Source organism: Hemicordylus capensis, chromosome 2, assembly GCF_027244095.1.
Source record: "Hemicordylus capensis ecotype Gifberg chromosome 2, rHemCap1.1.pri, whole genome shotgun sequence".
NCBI lineage: Eukaryota > Metazoa > Chordata > Lepidosauria > Squamata > Cordylidae > Hemicordylus > Hemicordylus capensis.
The window spans coordinates 256,270,287-256,292,056 of record NC_069658.1 but is presented as its reverse complement, the minus strand read 5'-3'; the positions used below and the strand labels follow the sequence as shown (position 1 = coordinate 256,292,056).

The 21,770-nt window shown below is 42.6% G+C and overlaps 1 protein-coding gene across 21 annotated transcripts in view; it reads left to right on the top strand.

Annotated features, from left to right (window-relative positions):
• Positions 1 to 21,770, top strand: part of LOC128344935 (uncharacterized) — an 83,877-nt gene that overhangs the window by 49,057 nt on the left and 13,050 nt on the right. For all 21 annotated transcript variants that reach the window (XR_008316130.1, XR_008316131.1, XM_053296045.1 and 18 more), the window contains 2 exons: positions 1,570 to 1,638; positions 14,646 to 14,744. Coding sequence is in view for 19 of the 21 variants with exons in the window: in XM_053296045.1 (XP_053152020.1) it covers positions 1,570 to 1,638; positions 14,646 to 14,744 (168 nt within the window). In the remaining 2 variants the exon portion in view is untranslated. The remainder of the gene's footprint in view (positions 1 to 1,569; positions 1,639 to 14,645; positions 14,745 to 21,770) is intronic.

The following is a 21,770-nucleotide window of genomic DNA, read 5'->3' as shown; positions in this document are numbered from 1 at the left end:
CCCACAATGTTGCACAGTATGTCAGTCGCTGTGCCTGTTCCCGTGAACAGGCCAATCTAGGTCTGCTACTCTGGTGCTGACTCTGCGGCAGCCATACAACTTCAAGGTAGCGATGAAGCCGAAGCTAACCACATCAAAGGATACCATACCATATCCATGTTCAGAGGCACACTTAGCTACCGATCATGGGGATTTGGTACATGGCCTCCCATCTTCGGGGGGGCATCCAAATGTTCTGGGGGGACCTCCCCAGAACCCCACTACCGCCCCACACCCACCAGTGAAGTAAAACGTTTAAAAAAATCTTTTTTTAAGTGACACTGTGATGTGGGGAAGGGGGCTGCCAGTGGGTGTGCAGGCACTTGGCGGAAGGAGGCAGTGGCAAGAGTTCTTTCTTTGAGGCCCCATCTGACTCAAGCTCACTGAATCACTTTGTTTCACTTCGTCCTGTATGCTTTTTTTAAAGCCCCACTCCTCTTCTCTTTTTCCTCCCTCCTCCTCCCCTCCTCTCATTTTCTTCCACCGCTACAAGGAGTTGTGTGGGAGGGGAGAGGGAAAATGGAAATAGAAGAGAAGAGCCACTTCCTCTGGAGATGGAGCCCTCCCCAGCTGAGGGAGAAGTCCAAAGGGAGAGCCCAACCGACGGAGTGGAGAGGGGGGTAGTGAACACTGACTCCAGCCCTATCTCTTTCCCTCTTCCCTCCCTCCCTTGCTCCCTCCCTTCCTAGCTTCACCTCACATCGCCATGGAGCTTATCAGGATTTTGGAGCAGACAGTCTCCCCAGATCGCACCAAGCTTGAGGCAGCTCAGAAGTTCCTAGAACAGGGAGCCATCGAGAACCCTCCCCCTTTCCTTTGCTCACAGAAGGAGCTCTTGCTGCAGCCTCCCTTCCATGAGTGCCTGCACACCCAGTGGCAGCACCCTAAAATTTTTTGTGTGTGTGTTTTTAAATATTTTACTTGCCCTACCCCTACCCCCCCCAGCCCTCAAGCAGAAGAGGGCCTCTGAAGTCCTTCAGGTCCGAGCTCAAAAATTACCAAAGTGGGCCCCTATCCATGTTGCCTGCATTACACATCTGTTAAGTCCATGGCCCTTAACACCCAACATATTCCAAGCATTTTGGAGCTTCAGTGAACTTGGTGAAGCAACCTGTTAAGGTATTTTTTCTTAATGTTCATATGTATTGTTTATGATATGTTCATTGTTTACGTGATGCAGAATGTAAAGCAAGGATCTTAAATAACTATTTCCAGTTTTTGGTGGAGTTCAGAAGTCCATAAATTTCCAGTATTAATCAACCTTAACTCTTTTCTTAAATTGAAGACACTTTGATCCCAGAATTGGTCACCGATATATTAAAAACATTGTCCAATACAGAGAAACCTGGCAGAAATTAGGCCTTAATCGCAGTTATCTTGGTGAATATTTAAAATCCAACCTGAGGCATCATTTACTCCTGATTTAACCTCTGTCTTTTTGCCCCAATGATCACTGAGGAGCACTTTAATATTATGCAACTTCCAGTTAAAAGGACCTCTTGGTGATGCTGTTTTCTTTACTATCTACAGACATCAAATACTTAAACAGATCTGAAGAAGAAGATTTTGAGAACTATAACATGAAAGTGGAAGCTGATGGTAATATGTTTATCTATCTATTTATTTCATTTATATACCACCTGACTCCAAAGGTTCTAGGCAGTTCACAAAAATAAAAACAATAGAAACAAAATAAAACCAACTATCAAAACAGCAATTTAAAAAATTAAAATATTCAGAGATTACTAAACAACTAAAAACAGCTAAAAACTAAAGATTTTCTTTAAGCTTTAAGCTCAGTGTATATCAAGATATTAAGGTATTAAAGATATCTTATATCTTTAAGCTCATTGTATATCATAACCCAAAAGGCCTTTGCCTTCCCGCATGACCACCACATATGGAAGAAAGTTCCTTCACATTGTCCACATTTCCAACATTTGTTTGAAACATTTTTATACGTTAACACTATTTTTTTCGGTGTCAAATACCACCTGTACATGATCTTATAATTTCTTTTAAAGCATAACATACAGTAAACTTTTGTTTTATGCAGTAAACTTTGTTTTATGTAACTTATGTTTTCCATAATTTTTCCCAAGCAGCCATATCTATATTATGACCCACATCTTGAGCCCATTTTACCATAGTCATTTTGACCACTTCATCTCTTGTCCCCTCCAAAAGCAACAACTAATTTTACAGACTAATCTTTCATCATTTCCACACAACTCCTTATCAAAACTTGACATTTGATCCACAAACCCAACCTTAAGATCCCTTTTATAAATTTCATTTAGCTGATGATACTGCAACCAATTATTAACCAAACTTTGTATTTCATTTAAATTTTTTAATTTACAGTCCTTCTCTTGAAAATATAACAAATCCCTATAGGTACCCCATTCAGATTGCATATTTGTCTCTTTAAGTGCCAAAGCCTCAATCGGGGATACCCATAGTGGAGTTTTACACTCCAGCCATTTATATTTTACCCATACTCCCATCCTTCATACATAGTCATTAAGAAAATCTGTATGCACTTTGCTTTTATCATACCACAAATAAGAGTGCCAGCCAAACCTTCTATCAAATCCTTTCAAATCAAGTAATCTGGGATTTCTTCATGTTATCCATTCCTTTAACCATATCAAACAAACATATCCTTTTGCCATTGCTTGAAACAGGTTAACATGTTAATTATAGGAATAGTCTGAAAAAGAAACAACAATTTAGGTAAAACATTCCTCTTCACAACTGAAATGCTTCCCATTAAAGATAAATTCATTCTAGTCCATCTTTGTAAATCAATTCTTACTGTATTTCATATTTTAATATAATTATTTGGAAAAAGAGTTTTTATTTGTCAACCAGACGCCCAAATATTTGATTTTCTTCTCCACTTTCAATTCACTTATCTCATAAAGTTTATCATTTGATTTCTAGTCCATATTTTTTTCTCAACATCTTTGTTTTGCTCTTATTAATATAAACCCCAGCCAATTGGCTAAATTGTTCTATTTTTTCCAAGAGCCTTCCAACCTTTCCTAATGGATTTTCTAGAAAACACACCACATCATCTGTGAAGGCTCTGAGTTTATACTCGTTTCCCTACTTTCGGTCCTTGTATTTGGTCATCTTCTCTAATATTTCTACAAAGCACTTCCAGAACTAATATAAAAAGTAGTGGGGAAAGTGGACATCCTTGTCTAGTTCCTTTTGGTATTTTACAGTTGCTTGATACTTCCCCATTTATAATAATTTTGGCATATTTCTTCGAATATATTGTCTTAATGGCTCTAATAAAATTATTACCAACTCCCATTGCATCCAATAACCCAAATAAACTGCCAGGAGGCATTGCCAAATGCTTTCTCAGCATCCAAAAAGATCATCGCTATCTGTTTGTCACTATGTTTTTCATATTACTCAAATACATTAGATACTGTTCCCACATTGTCTCTTAGTTGCTTTTTTGGCAAAAAAAAAAAAAACCCTGCTTGATCTTCATGAATAAAAGCTCTTAATACAACCTTCATTCTTCTTTCCAAAATAGCAGCAAAGAGTTTATTGTCATTATTTAATTTATTTATTTATTTATTTATCTATCACATTTGTACACCACCCCAAACCTTCGTCTCTGGGCAGTCAAAAACAGCATAAAACAAGTTAATATATATATATTAAAACAACAATTTAAAAATCATCCATGAATTAAAATCTTAAAATTTTAAAGAACGGAAAAAGCTTGGGTGAAGAGGTGGGTTTTCAAATGCTTTCTAAAAATTGTCAGAGATGGGGAGGATCGTATCTCAGTAGGGAGCTTATTCCACAATCTCGGGGCAGCAACTGAGAAATCACGTCCCCATGTGGCCACCAGCTGAGCCGGCGGCAACTGGAGACAGATCTCTCTGGACGACCTCAATGGGCAGTGGGGGTCATAATGAAGAAGACGCTCTCTTAGATACCCAGGGCCTAAGCCATTTAGGGCTTTATAAGTTATGACTTTGTATTTTGCCCGGAAACCTATTGGCAGCCAGTGTAACTCTATCTAAGGAGTGATGTGGTCTTTCCGAGATGACCCAGAGAACAACCTGGCCGCCACATTTTGTACCAACTGAAGCTTCCGGACTATGTACAAAGGCAGCCCCACATAGAGTGCATTGCAGACGTCAGGTCTGGAGGTCACCAACAGATGTACTGTACCACTGCTTTGAGGTTGTTCATCTCAAGAAATGGATGCAGCTGGCATATCAGCCAAAGCTGATAGAAAGCCCCTCTGGCCACCACTACAACCTGAGATACCAGGGAGAGGTGTGGATCCAGAAGTACTCCCAGACTGTGAATCTGTTCCTTTTGGGGAATTGTGACCCCATCTAGAACAGGGAGATGAAAATAGTCTCTAGAGTTCGGACCCCACACAATAAGTACCTCCATCTTATCTGGATTCGGTTTTAGTCTATTCTCCCTCATCCAGCCCATCACCGACTCAAGGCAGGCATTTAGGGAGGTTATGCCCTCTCCCAATGATGCTGACATGGAGAAATAGATCTGAGTGTCATCAGCATACTGGTAACACCCTGCTCCAAATCCCCTGATGATCTCTCCCAGCTGTTTCATGTAGATGTTAGAGCATTGGAGAAAGTATGGAACCTTGAGGGACACAATACTTAAGCTCAGATTTCGAAGCGCAACAGTCTCCAATTGACACCATCTGGAATCTGTCTGAGAGGTAGGAGTGGAACCACTGTAAAACAGTGCCTCCCACCCCCAACACTCTCAGACGTCCCAGAAGGATACTATGGTCGATAGTATTGAAAGCCACCGAGAGATCCAAAAGGACCAACAGAGTCACACTTCCTCTGTCAATTGCCAATTGGAGATCATCCATCAGCCTGACCAAGGCAGTCTCCAGCCCATAGCCCGCCCGAAAGCCAGTTTGAAATGGGTCTAGATAATCAGTTTCCTCAAAAACCACCTGGTGCTGAGAGGCCACCACCCTCTCAATTACCTTGCCCAGCCATGGGAGGTTGGAAACAGGCCTATAGTTGCTCTACTCTGAGGGATCTAATGCAGGCTTCTTTAAAAGAGATCTAATAATTGCCTCCTTTAGACAAGGAGGCATTCTGCCTTCCCTCAGAGAAGCATTTATGATTTCTACCAGGCCTCCTACAACAGCCTCCCTGCTAGATCAAACAAGCCATGTTGGACAAGGGTCACGAGAACAAGTGGTAGGCCTCATCAGTCCGAGCAGCCCGTCCACGTCCTCAGGAGTCACAAACTGAAACTGATCCAGTTGAACCACATAAGAGGAGTTGCTGGACACCTCCAGTTCAGACATCAAATTAATTGTGGAGTCTCCATCTAAGTCGACCTGAATCCAAGAGATTTTATCTGCAAAAAATTCTTTAAACACATCACAGCAGGTAACTGATGTTTCTAAATTCTGATTCAAGGAAGTGGGGGCACATTCTAGCCCACTCACAACCCTGAATAACTCGGCTGGATGTGAATTCGCAGAGGCAATACGGGCAGAAAAGAACCACTTCTTTGCTGCACGTATTGCCTGAGCATAAATCTTTAAATGTGCTCTATGTCGTAATCTGTCAGATTTGAGTCTTTCTCCACTTGCGCTCCACTAGATCTTCGGTATACCAAGGGGCCTGTTTTGAAGCGGGTCAGATGGGACCCTTAGGAGCAATTGTGTCTACTGCCCTGGTGAGCATGTTATTCCAGTTTTGCACCATGGCATTAACAGGATCACCGGCAAAGCCAACATTAAATCCCTCCAAGGGTTCTTGGAATCCTATTGGATCCAATAACCTCTTCGGGCGGACCATTCTAATAGGTCCCTCGCCTCTGCAGAGATGGAAAGTAGTTGTAAGCCTAACCTTAATGAGATGGTGGTCTGTCCATGACAATGGGGAAATCACAGGAGTCCCCACCCATGGAACACCACCCTCCTCAGAGTAAAAGACCAAATCAAGCATGTGACCTGCAGTGTGTGTCGGTCCGGAAACCACTTGCGATAGGCCCATAGTTGTCATGGCCACTAAGAACTCCTGAGCCACCCTGGACAAATTGGTCCCGAAATGAACATTGAATTCCCCCAGCACCAAAAGTCTGGGAGACTCCAATGCAAGTTCTGTGACCAAGTCCACAAGCTCAGTAAGGGATTCCGTCAAGCAGCGGGGTGATTGGTACACCAACAGAAGTCCCAATCTATCCCTGGTCCCCAAACTTAGGTACACACATTCAATATGGTCATATACCTTGCAGGACCCTGGTAAGGGAGATGTTATCCTTATAGACAACAGCTACTCCACCTCCCCACCCACGTCCCCTCACCTACTCCTCTACAGAATACCCCAGAGGAAGAAGCTGGGGCCAGACTGGGCCACTAGCCTCCCCCAACCAAGTCTCAGTGATACACACCAGGTAAGCCCCTTCATCCATAATCAAATCATGGATGAGCTCGGGTTTATTTTGGACTGACCTGGCATTGCAGAGGAGCAAGGTGAGGCTATGTGGGATGTTGGCAATGCTCCCTGAAGTCACAAAGCTGGCAGGACAGCCGGGAGACAGCTATTAAATTTCTGACTACCCTTCCCCTGGAACAGCCTGATAACCTGCCAACATTACTTCTTCTATTCCCCACCACACCAGAATAGCTGCCCCACATTCAACCAAGGTGCCCCCTGTCTCCCTATCTATAGACAAACCCAAACACATTACTACTATTTTGACCCAATCTCGCCAATAGTGAAGTGAACAAGAATCTTCTCTTGCCATTCAGGTTGGTATGTCGGCCCCAGGCCTCAGTCCCACCTGCAGGTGGCCTGAGCCAGCAGCTGTGCCTCTGGCTGCAGCCCACTCTAATAAAGGCCAAGATCTCAGAAGCCCAATGGGTGTGTCTCACACCCACACCAATCAGGCAGGTGTGGCCAGGTGCAGAGTATATCTGAACACAATTAGAGTGAGTTCAGCCCCTGACAGCAAACAGGCTACAGCAAGGAGGACAAGAGCATTTATTTAACAGTGAAATTGGTCTGTAACTCTTAACTTGCATTAAATCTTGATCAGGTTTTGGAATTACTGCAATATTGGCATATTTCCAAGACTCTGGCTTATTTCCTTTTTGCAAAATATCATTCATCATCCATTGCAAAGGCTGTAATAGTTGATCTTTAAAAGTTTTGTAATACAAAGCTGACAGACCATCCAGTCCAGGTGCTTTATTAACTTTACTTTGATTTATTACTTCCATTAATTCAATGAATGATATTGGTGCATTCATAATTTCTATATGATCCTTAGTAAATTGTGGAATATTTTGCGTCTTCAATAATTTATCAGTTTTTATATCATCTACTTTGTTTTCTTTGTATAATTCCGAGTAATATCTGAAAAAATCCCTTTTTATTTCCCTTTCATCATAAGAAAGTCCATTTTTTGGTAGATATCTTGGATATGTACTTATTCTTTCTCTTACTTCTAATTTTCCAAGCCAATAACTTGCCTGGTTTGTTTGCAAATTCAAATGACTTCTGCTTCACATGCTTTAAATTCCGTTCAATTTCATTTAATACCAACATAGAAAGAAGTTGTTGAAGCAGTTTAATAACTTGAATAGGCTCTTGCTTATCCTTAATAAATAAGAGTTCTCTTTCTTTTTTTGGAAATCTCCATCAATAATATCTCTTTTTTCAATCCTCTTTGTTTTCTAAGGTATGCATTCTGTTGTATTTTAAAAAACACCCCTCTCATAACTGCTTTTTCTGCGTCCCAAACTATCTTATTATCGGAACTCTCTCTATGATCTTAATATGTGGTGGGGATCGTGCAGAAGAAAGCGGGGAATGGGACAACTCACCATGGCTAACTAGCCGTGGCCAACTCGCCGCAGGGACAACTCACCGCAGGGAACAATGCAACTCCCCTCCCCCCCCCGCAAACCCATCCTGTCACTTGGCTTTCGATCCAGAGGGGACAAGTGGGAGGGAGGTGAGAGGAAGTTAAATTCCCACCTACCACCCACCAAAGCTTGTCTTTCACATTCTGCATGGAAGGAAGTATCTCTCTGCATTCCTACCTGTGGGGTTGTGCCTCATGAGAAGTGAAACGTCAGGTGCGAAGCCTGCACCAGAGCTGTAGAGCAGGCAAGCTGCCATTTTCCTCCTCATATTGCCCCTTTGCAGGTCTCCCCAAAGCAGCAGCAGACCTTGCTGCTGAGTTCTCTTGTTGAAGCAGACTACCTCACGTATATCCCAGGGATATTAACAGAACATTTGGGAGATCTGGTGTGTAGTTGAATTTTGAATTGCTTAGCAAAACTCTTAGGAGAAGATTTCCTGGCCAAGGTGTGTGTGCATGTTGTATTGCTGTTTTTTAATTCTCTGCAGGAAAGTACAACTCACTGCACCCTATGGCCCAGGATAAAACTGTTGTCAGGGTGTTTGATCTGGTCACTTGCTTCAGTGTAGGCCCCCACTGAAGACTCAGCTCTTTCGTTCTCATCAAAATACTGTCATGGCCCAGACCTCTGAGTCAGAGGAGGAGAAGAAGGACTTGGTTGGGCGAGCATGCTCAGAAGCACAGCAGGAAGACTTGGCTGTGAGAACAGATTCTGAAGCTGGGGTGGAACGGCAGCAGACAGAACAGCTGGCAGAGATGAGAGCTGAAGAGACTGATCAGGAGGAAGCTGGAATTTCACCTGTGTTAAGAAGACATCTCAAGAGAAAGACTCAGTGGGAGACACGCAGGTGCAAGATTTCACAGGAGAGGAAATAGAAATGCTGAGTCAGGAAAGCCTAATTGGCTGCCAGTTAACTTGAGCCCTGTATTAAGCAGATGCTCTTCTTGGGGCAGTACTGTCAGCCATGTTGCCTTCCACAGACAGTGTTCTTCGTACTTAGAATCATTCAACCTTTCTTGTTTCAGCCTGTCCTTGTTCTGTTCATTCCTTGCTCCTTTATTTCAGTTATTACTCAGTTATCATAGAGGGGGGTACCTAGTTTAATTTCAAGGGACTTTATTTTGTTTATACTACTTTATCTTTTTTTGTTTACTACTTTTGTTTATACTACTTTATCATTTTTCATTTTCGTTCATTCAGCTAGCTAAGCTGATACTCTTATCTCGAGACTTTCTATTTAACTCACAGAAGTAGAGCTGAAGGGATCCTAAATCATGTTGGGTCAGCCATGCCAACAGATTTACGACAAATACAGCGATCTGCTCGTGGTTATCTTGTTGGTGTCAGGATCCAGAATTCTGTAGCCTTTGGATTGCATTGAGTAGCCTACAAAAATCCCTTTTGTGGCCCTAGCTCCTAACTTAGTTCTTTTTTCCTTTGGGATGTATGAGTAAGCTGTGTATCCAAAGACACACAAATGTGTCATGGACAGTTTATGACCATGCCAAAGTTCATATGGTGTTGTCCCTACAGCCTTTGTGTGCATTCTGTTTTGTATGTATGTAGCAGTCATGATGCCTTCTCCTCAGAGTTTCTGTGGGAGGTATGCATCAGCAAGCATGCATCTTACCATATTCAGAAGACTTCTATTCTTTCTCTCTGACACTCCATTCTGCGATGGGTTATAAGCTACTTTGGTTTGATGCACAATTCTATGTTCTCTCAGGAAATGCTGCGTGGCTCTGAACACTTATTCTCCTCTGTTGTCTGTACACAGGACCTTTGGTTTCCACTCAGATTTGTTGCTCGCCATGGCCACGTAGTCCTGGAGTTTCTCAAGCATCTGTGATTTCTCCTTTAATAGAAAGACAATTGTATATCATCAGTAATCATCAGTTAACGTTAGGAAGTGTTTGAAATTACCTATTGTCACTGGTAGTGGTCCGCATATATTGATCAGCTCTAGGGGCCTTATGGTCTTCTTTTCACTCTGCTTAGGAGTGGGTTATTAACTGTTTTGGACTCAAGACAACAAACACAGTTAGTCACAATGTCACATGGTATAAAATCAATGCCATCAGTTAATCCCCTTTCCTTCATGTTCTGGATTGACTCATAGCTCCTGTGACCTAAACATCTATTCCACAGTTGCAAGCAATTCTCATGTGAGCATGACCACATAAGGTTCACTTCATTAGGCTGACGTGCTTCAGGTTTGTACCAAGCTGGTTTTTCTCTGTCTGTCTTTGATACAGGTTACTGCGGCACGTTGTACAGGCCTTTGCATTCAGTACCTAGAAGGCAGACCTCTCCATTCTGGGAAACAACACATTGTCCATTTCTAATATACAGTTCACAGCCTTATTTCTCTAGCTTGGATAATGAAAGCAAGGAGTTGAGAAATCAGGGATATACAAAACATCTTTCAACAGAAATTCATTAATGGATCCACCTGGTAACTTGCAATACAAAATTCCTTCGGATTTACTCTTTGCTTTAATTGTAGTATTATTGCCCAAATGAACAATCACTTCAGGAATATCAAACAGTTCAGTATAGAAATCCAAGTGATTTGAGATAGGAATTGTGGATCCACTGTTTAAAATGAATCCTGCATCTCCTTGTAATAAGGACACACTATAGTTGTGATTTGAATCTCTTTCAGTAAAATCAATTTTTCTTGTCTGATTCTTGGGACAGTTTGCCACCCTGTGGCTGGATTGGTTGCACAGAAAACATCTAAATGCGTTAGTGCCAGTTGGCCTCATTCCAGACATTCCAGGAGCAGTCTCCCTGCCAACGGTCATGTGACCACTCCCTCTGAACTGTGTTCCCTTGGTAAAAGAGCCAGAGCTTTTGGTATGCTGATGGGGGCCCTTGCGATTTCCTCTCTCAGCATTCCCTTCCCACCTTGGATTTTTTCTGGTATGGCCAAATGTCGCCTTAAGAGTGAAGTTGCTTGCCAATTCATCATCATAGCAAGAACTCAAAACTTGCCTTCTGCTTGCTTCAGCAGAAATAGTTTCCACTGTTTTCTCAAAAGTTAGAGTAGTGTGGGTTTCCAATTGCCTGATTATATTACTATAACTGGGAGGCATGCTTAGAAACAGAGCTTCCAATTTCTGATTCTCTGTAAATTCCTCTCTTGCAGCTTTAAATTCTGCAAAATAGTCCTGTAGTTCTCCTATATGGCTGGCAAAACAGTTGCCATCTTTATACTGGAGATTTTGCATTTTCTTTTTCAAATTAAAGGTGTCTGCCCACCCCTTTTTCAGATGCAAGGAATCTAACTTGCTCAGCATTTCCTTTGAGGTCCCAAGTTCACTTTTGGTAGAAAGATAATGCTTACTCAAAGAAGCAGCGATGAGGTCTTGTGCCTTAGCATCCTTCATCCTCCACACCTCCTTAGCAGTTTTCTTTACAGCTGTGTTTCCATATGTGGGAGCAACTTCTTCAGTGACTTTCTGCAGTCCTTCAGCTCGCAATGCAAGCTGCAGTCAAATTCACCATTCCGAATGATTGTCTGGGTTCAGGACCGTCAGTCTAAGCTTTCCTTCTAGGTAAGTAGCCATCCTCACTGTGCTTCATAACGGGCAGCTGTAGAGCAGCAATTCAAAGTGCCCACAACTAGATCTCACTGGATCTCCGGGAACAAACTTTAGTTCCAGTACCTGCAGCTCAAGGTTCTGGGTCCCATAACCTGTTGTGAATTCTCCCTGGTAAGACTCTTCTATTTCAGCAGAGTGCACAGAGGCAAAACACAGCAGAGTCTACCCAGGCATGCATGTCTGGTAAGAGCCAAAAAGAAATTTGGAGCCAGTTCATAGTTTCAAATCAAAATGAGGAGTCTTTATTGGAGAACTCCATTCTAGATAGGAAAGTGGAGTGATAGAACCTCTAATCTAGCTAGCTAGCTAGCTAGATGCAGAGAGATGACTGCATCTCCGCACACATGGTGTAGAGAGAGAGGTGAGTGTGTGAGATAGGGAGAAGAGAGGAAGGGAGGGAGGGAGGGAGGAAGAAAGGGGGGCAGGAAGGAAGTCCCTGAGAGTAGCAATCTACATATCAAAGGGATATGTAGAGAGGAGGAATGACCAATGTCTTTCTACCAAAGCATAGAAGGAGAAACTGCAAGAAACGTAGAAACACCAAATAAAGAAGAAACAGTGCAATTCTGGGGAAAATTATGGGACAATCCAGTAGATTATAATAAAAAAGCAGGCTGGATGAAACAGGTCAAAAAATGTAACCAACAAATGCAAGATCTAATAATAACACCAGAATTAATAAGTGAAAGAGCAAAGAAAATTAAAAATTGGACTGCGCCAGGCGACGATTAACTGCATGGCTTTTGGCTTAAACACCTAACAAGCCTTCATAAACAACTATCAAAACAGTTCAATCACATTGTGCAAGGAGGTGATATTGAACAATGGCTAACAACTGGGAAAACTCATCTCATCATGAAAGACCCAGCAAAAGGTGCAGTTCCAAGTAAATATAGACCGATAACGTGCCTGCCAACCATGTTCAAATTATTAACTGGAATAATAGCAGATGAAGTGATGCAACACTTATGAACTAACAAACAGCTTCCAGTTGAACAGAAAGGAAATTGCCCGAATACCAGAGGCACAAAAGACCAGCTGCTGATTGACAAAACGATTTTAGAAAACTGCAAGAGAAGAAAAACAAATCTAAGTGTTAGAATTAACCCTTACTATAATAATAATTCAAAACATATATCTTAAACCTTACAAACTCGATTTTGATCTACCCAACATGCTAATATTACTAAATTTCAAACCCTGTTGTAAAATCAATATTAGGAAAATAGTTCTTTAAGTATAATAAGAATGGTTTCCAATCTTCTTTAAAGCATTCCAAATTTTGGTCTCATCAGTACTGTAAGTGTTGTCATCTCCACATATTCCAAAATTTTTATCAGCCAATCTTCTTTTGAGGGCAGTTCATTACTCTTCAATTTCTGCGCATATATTATTCTGGCCGCCGTGGTAGCATACATAAAGAATGTTAAGTTGGTTGTAGAAAACACTCTTTGTGTTATTCCCAGCAGGAAGGATTCTGGCTTCTTAGGAAATGTCATTTTGAAAATTTTCTTTAACTCATTATATATCATGTCCCAAAAGGCCTTAGCCTTCCTACAAGACCACCACATATGAAAAAAAGTTCCTTCAGATTGTCCACATTTCCAACATTTGTTTGAAACATTTTTATACATTAATGCCAGTTTTTTGGTGTCAGATACCACCTATACATCATTTTATAATAATTTTCTTTTAAAACATAACATGCAGTGAATTTTAAATCAGTTTTCCATAATTTTTCCCAGGCTGCCATTTCTATATTATACCCCACATCTTGAGCCCATTTTACCATAGTCGTTTTAACCACTTCATCTCTTGTCTCCTCCAAAAGCAAGAACTTATACATTTTAGAAACTAATATTTCATCATTTTCACACAGCTCCTTCTCAAATCTCGACATCTGGTCCTCAAATCCAACTTTAAGATCCTTCTTATAAACTTCATTTAACTGATGGTACTGGAACCAATTACTAACCAAATTTTGTACTTCAATTAAACTTTTTAACTTACAGTCCTTTTCTTGAAAACATAACAAATCACTATAGGTACCCCACTGCGATGTTCTGCACCAATTGCAGCTTCTGGTCTACGTACAAAGGCAGCCCCACATAGAGTGCATTGCAGTAGTCTAGCCTGGAGGTTACCAACATGTGCACGACTGATGTATAGTAACTCACTTCCAGGAAAGGGTGCACTTGGCGGACCAATTGAAGCTGATAGAATGCACTCCTGAACACCACCTCCACCTAAGGTATCAGAGAGAGGGCTGGATCTAGAGGTAATCCCAAACTGTGAAAGTGTTCCTTATGGAGGAGTGTAACCCCATCCAGAACAGGCAGCTCTATTCCATTTCCTGAACTGTGGCTTCCTACAGTGAGCACTTCCATCATGTTTGGATTCAGTCTCATGTTGTTGTTATCCCTCATCCAGCCCATTACTGCCTCAAGGCAGGCATTTTGGGAAGCTATGTGCTTCCAAGATGAAGCTGACATGGAGAAGTAGATTTGGGTGTCATCAGCGTACAGATAACACCCTGCACCAAATCCCCTAATGATCTCTCCTGAGAGAGAGATCTTGGGATCTCTGCCCGAGAAGTATGAGCAGAACCACTGCAAAGCAGTGCCCCCTACACCCAGTCTCTGTAGGTGATCCAGAAGGATACCATGGTCAATGGTATCCAAAGCCACCAAGAGCTCCAAAAGGACCAACAGAGTCACACTCCCTCTTTCATTTCCCCTTTGGAGATCATCCATCAGGCCAACCAAAGCAGTCTCTACCTGATAAGCTGCCCGAAAGCCAGTTTGAAATGGGTCTAGATAATCCGTTTCATCCAAGACTGCCTGGCTCCGGGAGGACACCACCCTCAAAAAAAGGAGGTACTTGAATACCCCCAATAAAAACTTTGCAGCAACAATGGAATCCAGGTCCCCAGATCTTTGCAGCAGTAATGTGAATCTGCCAACATATTGAAAGGGATGGTGATGGGTACTTTAAGCCTATAAAACACTGTGGCTCCTCATAAGCTAGTGCTGCTCTAACGAGCAATCTGTATTCTCTATTGATGTATTTTCTTTCTCTCTCAGGTAAAGATATAACTTTTTATCGGCTGCACAGAAGACGTGACAGTGAGACTTGTACATTAGCCTTGTTTCCAAGGAAGAGTAACAGTCCTAAGAAATCTTGTAAGTTTTTTTAAAAAAATCTTTTCTTTTCATACTTCACACATTCACCAAGAATGAATGCAATAATTAGTCAAGAATTCTACTTTCCAAAATTATGGGAGAGGACTGTTAAGATGAGTTTTTAAAAAGTTTCTTCAATTATAAAGCTTAAAGTTCTATTGCTTATAAATTTGATAAACGTGGGCCTATAATTTGAAACATGGCATGCAGAATCTAATAGTCAAGATCCACAAATGTATCTAATTTCAAAGGCTAAAGATTGCTGTTCAAATGCTGATTAGTTAAAAATCACCACAGGTACAATAAGTGAATAGTGCTGAAAATATTGTAATATTGTGAACCGCTTTGGGTGCCTTTGTAAAGGCAGAAAGGCGGTATAAAAATGTAGTGAATAAATATAATAATACAAAAATTACCTGACTGTGAATTTACCCAGTCTATATGTGGGTAACCCCCCCAAGTCCTGCTACACTGCCTCACTGTGTTGGGGGCAGTGTTCCTGGGAGGGATGACCGAAGTACACCAGGAGGTATACTCCCAGTAGGGTCACTCAAAGTGTGAAGGTCATCCCAGCTGCCTAGCTAAAGCAAGCAGGCATCTATATTGGGCAGCAGCAATATAGGAAGGTGCTGGAGGCAGATGATCACTTCAGTGACAACGACACAGGCATCATTTCATATTGCGCGGAAGAAGGCCATGGTAAGCCACTACCTTATTTTACCAAGAAAACCACATGGATAGACAAAATGGAATGATTGTTGATGTAGTGCTGAATGATGGGCCCCTCAGGTTGGATGGTACTCAACATGCTACTGAGGGAGAGCTGAGGATCTCTGAGTACCAATGGTGTTTATGACACTGTTAAACTAAAGTCTTTTGGACATCTAGCAGATGATGTTGCCGTGTGGGAAAAGGAAATCTGAAGCTGCAAAGACAGAATTACAATGGGAATGTGGAACATAAGAAGCATGAATATGGGGAAGCTTGACAGAGTGAAAGATGAAATGAATCAACTCTAAGTTGACATCTAGGGCATCAGTGAATTAAAATGGACAGGAATGGGACACTTTTAGTCAGAAAACCATACCATTTACTACTCAGGACATGAAAACCAAAGGAGGAACGGTGTTGCTTTCATAGTTAAGAAGGATATAGCAATGACAGTACTTGGGTACAATGCTGTCAGTGACCGACTAATATCAATTAGATTTCATGGGCAACACTTTAACATGACAGTTCTTCAAGTCTACGCCCCAAGAACTGATGCAGAAGAAGTGAAAGTTGATGAGTTTTATGCTCATGTTCAGTCTGAAATTGACAGATCATGCAATCAAGATGTGATGCTGGTGGTTGGAGACTGGAATCCTAAAGTTGGAACAGGTAAGGAGGAAAACATAGTCAGTCTATATGGCCTAGGAAACAGAAATGAAGCAGGAGAACAACTTATTAGTTTCTGCCAAGCCAATGATCCCTTCATTGCTAACATGTTCTTCAAACAACCAAAGCGGTACCTATACACATGTACACCACCAGATGAAGTACACAGAAATCAAATTGATTACATAATTGGTGCAAGGAGGTGGAAGAGTTCAGTTATAACAGCAAAGACATGGCTGGGGCCCAATTGTGGAACCAATAACGAACTGCTCATGTGCAAGTTTGTTTGTTTTTATTGTTAAATTTATAACCTGCCTTTCATTAAGAAAATCCCAAGGAGGCTCACAATAAAATTTTAAAACACGATTATGAAAAAAGACACATTAAAATATTAAGCTAAAAAGTATTACAACAAATCTGATTTAAAAATATAATAATAAATTAGAACACAAGCCTAAAAACAGTACAAAATACAAGAAGAAGCCGTGGAGACAATCATCTAAAAGCCTGGATAAAAAGTTCCAAGTCAAGCTAAAGCAGAAAAACCATGCTATCCCGCTTCTACGATATGATCTGGAGAATGTACCCACCAAGGAGAACATCAGGAAGGAACCGCTTTGAAGTTCTGAATCTCATTGATAAGGAAACAGAGGAACTGTGGAATGAAATCAATGAAGTTGTTAAGGATAAATGTGAAAGGAGACTACAAAAGACCAAGAAACAGAAGAAAGCAAAATGGATGTCAGAACAGACGGTGGAAATTGCCCAGTACAGGAGAGAAGCCAAAGTCAAGAAAGATAAAGACCTAAGGAAGGAACTTAATGGGGAATTTCAGAAAACTGTTAGAAGAGACGAGCAATACTACATGGACATGTGTAAAGGAGGAAAGGTACCACTAAGTTCAGGAGGATGCCAGCATGGCTAACAGGTACCATCAAGGAAGCCATAAAAGGGAAGAAGACTTCCTTCTGAAATTGGAAGGCCTGTCCAAATGAAGAGAACAGAAAGGAACACAAATTCTGGCAAAAGAAAAGCAAGGTGACAATAAGGGAGGCAAAAAGAGAGCTTGAGGAACATTTAGCCAAAAGTATCAAGGGGAATAACAAAAACTTCTTCAAATACATCAGAAGCAGGACACCTGCCAGGGAGGCGGTTGGGCCAATAGACAATGAGGGAGTGAAAGGGATTATGAAGGAGGGTATGGAGGTTGCAGAGAAGCTAAATGCCAGGGAGGCGGTTGTGCCATTAGACAATGAGGGAGTGAAAGGGATTATGAAGGAGGATACGGAGGTTGCAGAGAAGCTTTGCATCCGTTTTCATGGCAGAGGATACTGAGCATATACCTGTTCCTGAACCAGGCTTTTTAGGGATGGAGGCTAGAGAGCTGAGTCAGATAGAAGTGACAAGGGATGATGTTGTAAACTGTCTGGAAAAACTGAAAGCTAACAAATCACCAGGGCCGGATGGCATCCATCCAAGAGTCCTCAAAGAACTCAAATGTGAAATTGTTGACCTCTTTACTAAAATATATAACTTATCCGTGAAATCGGGCTCTGTACCAGAGGACTGTAAAGTAGCAAATGTAACACCAATTTTACAAAAGGGATCCGGGGTGATCCAGGAAATTACTGGCTGGTTAGCTTAACGTCCATTCCAGGCAAATTGATGGAAAGCATCCTCAAGGATAAAATTGTAAAGCAAATAGAAGAACAGGCCCTGCTGGGATAGAACCAGCATGGCTTCTGCAAAGAGAAATCTTGCCTCACCAACCTTTTGGACTTCTTTGCAAGTATCAACAAGTGTGTGGATCATGGTGATCCAGTTGACATAGTCTACCTGGACTTCCAAAAAGCTTTTGACAAAGTTCCTCATCAAAGACTCCTGAGAAAACTTAGCAGTCATGGAATAAGGGGACAAGTACATGTGCGGATTGCTAACTGGTTGAAAGACAGGAAACAGAGAGTAGGTATAAATGGTGTTTTCACAATGGAGAGAAGTAAGAAGTGGGGTCCCTCAGGGATCAGTACTGGGACTGCAGCTTTTTAATTTATTCATAAATGATCTAGAAGCAGGGGTAAGCAGCGAGGTGGCCAAATTTACAAATGATACCAAACTCTTTCGGGTAGTGAAATCCAAAATGGATTGTGAGGAGCTCCAAAAGGATCTCTCCAAACTGGGTGAGTGGGCGAGGAAGTGGCAAATGTAGTTCAATATTGGCAAGTGTAAAGTGAAGCACATTGGAACGAAAAACCCCAATATAAAGTATACGCTGATGAGAACTGATCTGTCAGTGACTGAACAGGAGAGGGATCTTGGTGTCATGGTGGAGAGCTCGTTGAAAGTGTCGACTTAATGTGCAGCAACTGTGAAAAAGGCCATTTCCATGCTAGGGATCACTAGGAAGGGGATAGAAAACAAAATGGCTAATACTATAATGCCCTTATACAAAACTATGGTGCGGCCACACCTGGAGTACTGCGTACAATTCTGGTCACCACATCTAAATAAGGACATTGTAGAACTGGAAAAGGTGCAGAAGAGTGCAACCAAGATGACCAGGGGCCTAGAGCACCTTTCTTATGAGGCAAGGCTACAACACCTGGGGCTTTTTTTGTTTAGAAAAAAGGCTACTGCGGGGAGACATGATAGAGGTGTGGAGAAAGTGGTTAGAGAGAAATTCTTTTCCCTCTCCCATAACACTAGAACCAGGGGTCATCCCATGAAATTGATTGCCAGGAAATTTAGGACCAACAAACCAAATTACTTTTTCACAGAACGCATAATCGTCTTGTGGAATTCTCTGCCACAAGATGTGGTGACAGCCACCAACCTGAATGGCTTTAAGAGTGGTTTGGAAGACTACATGGAGGAGAGGTCTATCATCAGCTCCTAGTTAGAGGTCTAGAGGCCATCTCCAGCCTCAAAGGCAGGATGCCTCTGAGTGCTAGTTGCAGGGAAGTAACAGCAGAAGGGAGGGCATGCCCTCAACTCCTGCCTGTGGCTTCCAGCGGCATCTGGTGGGACACTGTGTGAAACAGGATGCTGGACTAGATTGGCCTTGGGCCTGTTCCAGCAGGGCTGTTCTTATGTTCTTATATTCTTACAAGTGAATGTTGGCCCGTTGAATAACGGGTGCTAGTAACGGGGCTCCTGGCCACCCGCCGCCATTCCCCCTCCCTCCGCCGTCCGCCCCCCTACCTTTAAGGGCCAAATCGGCCCAGGCACTTGCCCCCGCCAGGCTGGGGAGACGGAGGCCGGGACCGGGGGCGGAGCGGAGGCCATGTAACTTAAAAAAAAAATTGCTCCCGTGGCCGACGCCGCCGACCGCCCACCCTCCCTCCCAGCTGCCGAGTCCCCCTTACCCTGGCCGACTGCTGTCGGCCGTAGGCAGCCGTCAATTTAAGAGGCAGAGAGGAGCTCGGAAGTAGAGCTCCTCTCTGTGCAAAGCCTCTTGCCGAACTGCCGCTTTGGGCGCAAGGGACGCAAGCACCCAAAGTGGCAGTTCGGCAAGAGGCTTTGCACAGAGAGGAGCTCTGCTTGCGAGCTCCTCTCTGCCTCTTAAATTGACGGCTGCCTACGGCCGACATCAGTCGACCAGGGTAAGGGGGACTCGGCAGCTGGGAGGGAGGGTGGGCGGTCGGCGGCGTCGGCCACGGGAGCAATTTTTTTTTTAAGTTACATGGCCTCCGCTCCGCCCCCGGCCTCCGTCTCCTTCGGCCGAGGCAGCGGCTCCTCTCCCCCGCCACCGCTTCTCCGGCTTCTTCAGGGCGGCCGCTTCTGGCCGCCCAAGATGGCTGCCGGGTGCCGGCGATCGTGTCTCCCTTGCCCTGCTTCGTGCATGCCCAGAACAGGGTAGGGAGGCACGGACACACGCTTGGTGTCCGTCCATGGACGGACACCAAGCGTTTTATTAGAGAGGATGGAAATAGGCACAGAAAAACAAGGAAAGTTTTCCAAAGGATTGCTGAACTCAGAGGGATGTTTCAACCTCAAATAGAGATGTTAAGGAATGCCAAAGGACAGATAGTAACTGCTTGAGAGAAGATCAAACAGAGATGTAAGGAGTATACTGAAAATCTGTACATCAGGGACATCAACATCCAAGAGACTCTAGAAGATATTCCCTACTTGCAAGAACCTCTAGTATGAGAAGGGAAGATGAAGTTAGATCAGCACTCCGGTTGGAAGCACTTCGAGTTGGAAGGCTACAGGAATAGATGGAATAGCTATAGAAATATGGCAGGCAACAGAAGAAGAATCAGTCAAGGCTCTAACCAAACTATGCCAACAAATTTGGAGAACGACACAGTGGCCAACAGACTGGAAGAGGTCAGTCTACATAGCCATACCAAAGAAAGGAGACTTAACCGATTGCACAAACCATCGCACAATATCCTTAATTTCACATGCTAGCAAATTAATGCTAAGGATCATCCAACACAGATTAGAGCCCTATGTGGAAAGGGAAATGCTGGATGTTCGAGCTGGTTTCAGAAAAGGCCACGGAACATCATTGCTGATGCACGCTGGATAATTGAGGAAGCCGAAGAATACCAGAAAGAAGTCAATATGTGCATTATTGATTACAAAAAAGCCTTCTATTGCATCGACTATATCAAGTTGTGGAATATCCTTAGGAGAATGGGCATCCTAGAACATCTCATTGTTTTCATGAGAAACCTATACACAGGACAGGAAGCCACAGTCCAGACAGAACCTGGTGAAATAAACTGGTTCCATATCAGCAAAGGAGTAAGACAAGGCTGTATACTTTCTCATTCTTTTTCAATTTATATGCTGAACATATACTGAGAGAAGCTGGATTGGAAGAAGGTGAGCGTGGTTTTAAAGTTGGAGGAAGAAACATCAATAACCTGCGCTATGCTGATGACATCACTCTGATAGCTGAGAATGCGGATGATCTGCAAGCTCTAGTAATGAAAGTCAAGGAGCACAGTGAAAAATGGTAGTACAACTAAATGTAAAGAAGACTAAACTAATGACAACGGGTACAGCAACCAGCCTCAGAATTGACAATGAAGACATTCAAGTGGTGGGTCGTTTCTGCCTTTTAGGATTGGCAGTCAACAGTAAAGGATCCAGCAATCAAGAAATACACTGCAGACTAGCACTTGGTAGGGTTGCAGTGAAGGCAATATCCTTGGAAAGGATGTTTAGATGCCATGACATGTCTATACCTACAAAGATTAGCATAGTTCAGACAGTGGTTTTCCCTGTGACACTCTATGGATGGGAAAGCTGGACATCGAAGAAGCAAGATAGAAAAAGCATTGGCACTTTTGAACTTTGGTGCTGGAGAAGACTTTTGAGGATATCATGGACAGCCAGGAAAACAAACAAATGGATCATAGAAAAAAACAATCCAGAATTTTTACTCGAGGCACAAATCACCAGGCTCAAACTATCATACTTGGGATACATTTTTGCGAAGACCCAGCTCCCTTGAGAAGTCTATAATGCTGAGGAAAGTTGAAGGCAAGAGAAGAAGAGGACGACCAGCATCAAGGTGGATGGACTCGAATACAAAAGCAATGAATGCACCACTGAGAGACCTTAAAGGCAAAGTTGAAGAGAGATCATCCTGGAGAGAATCTATCTATGTTGTTGCTAAGAGTCGACATAGACTTC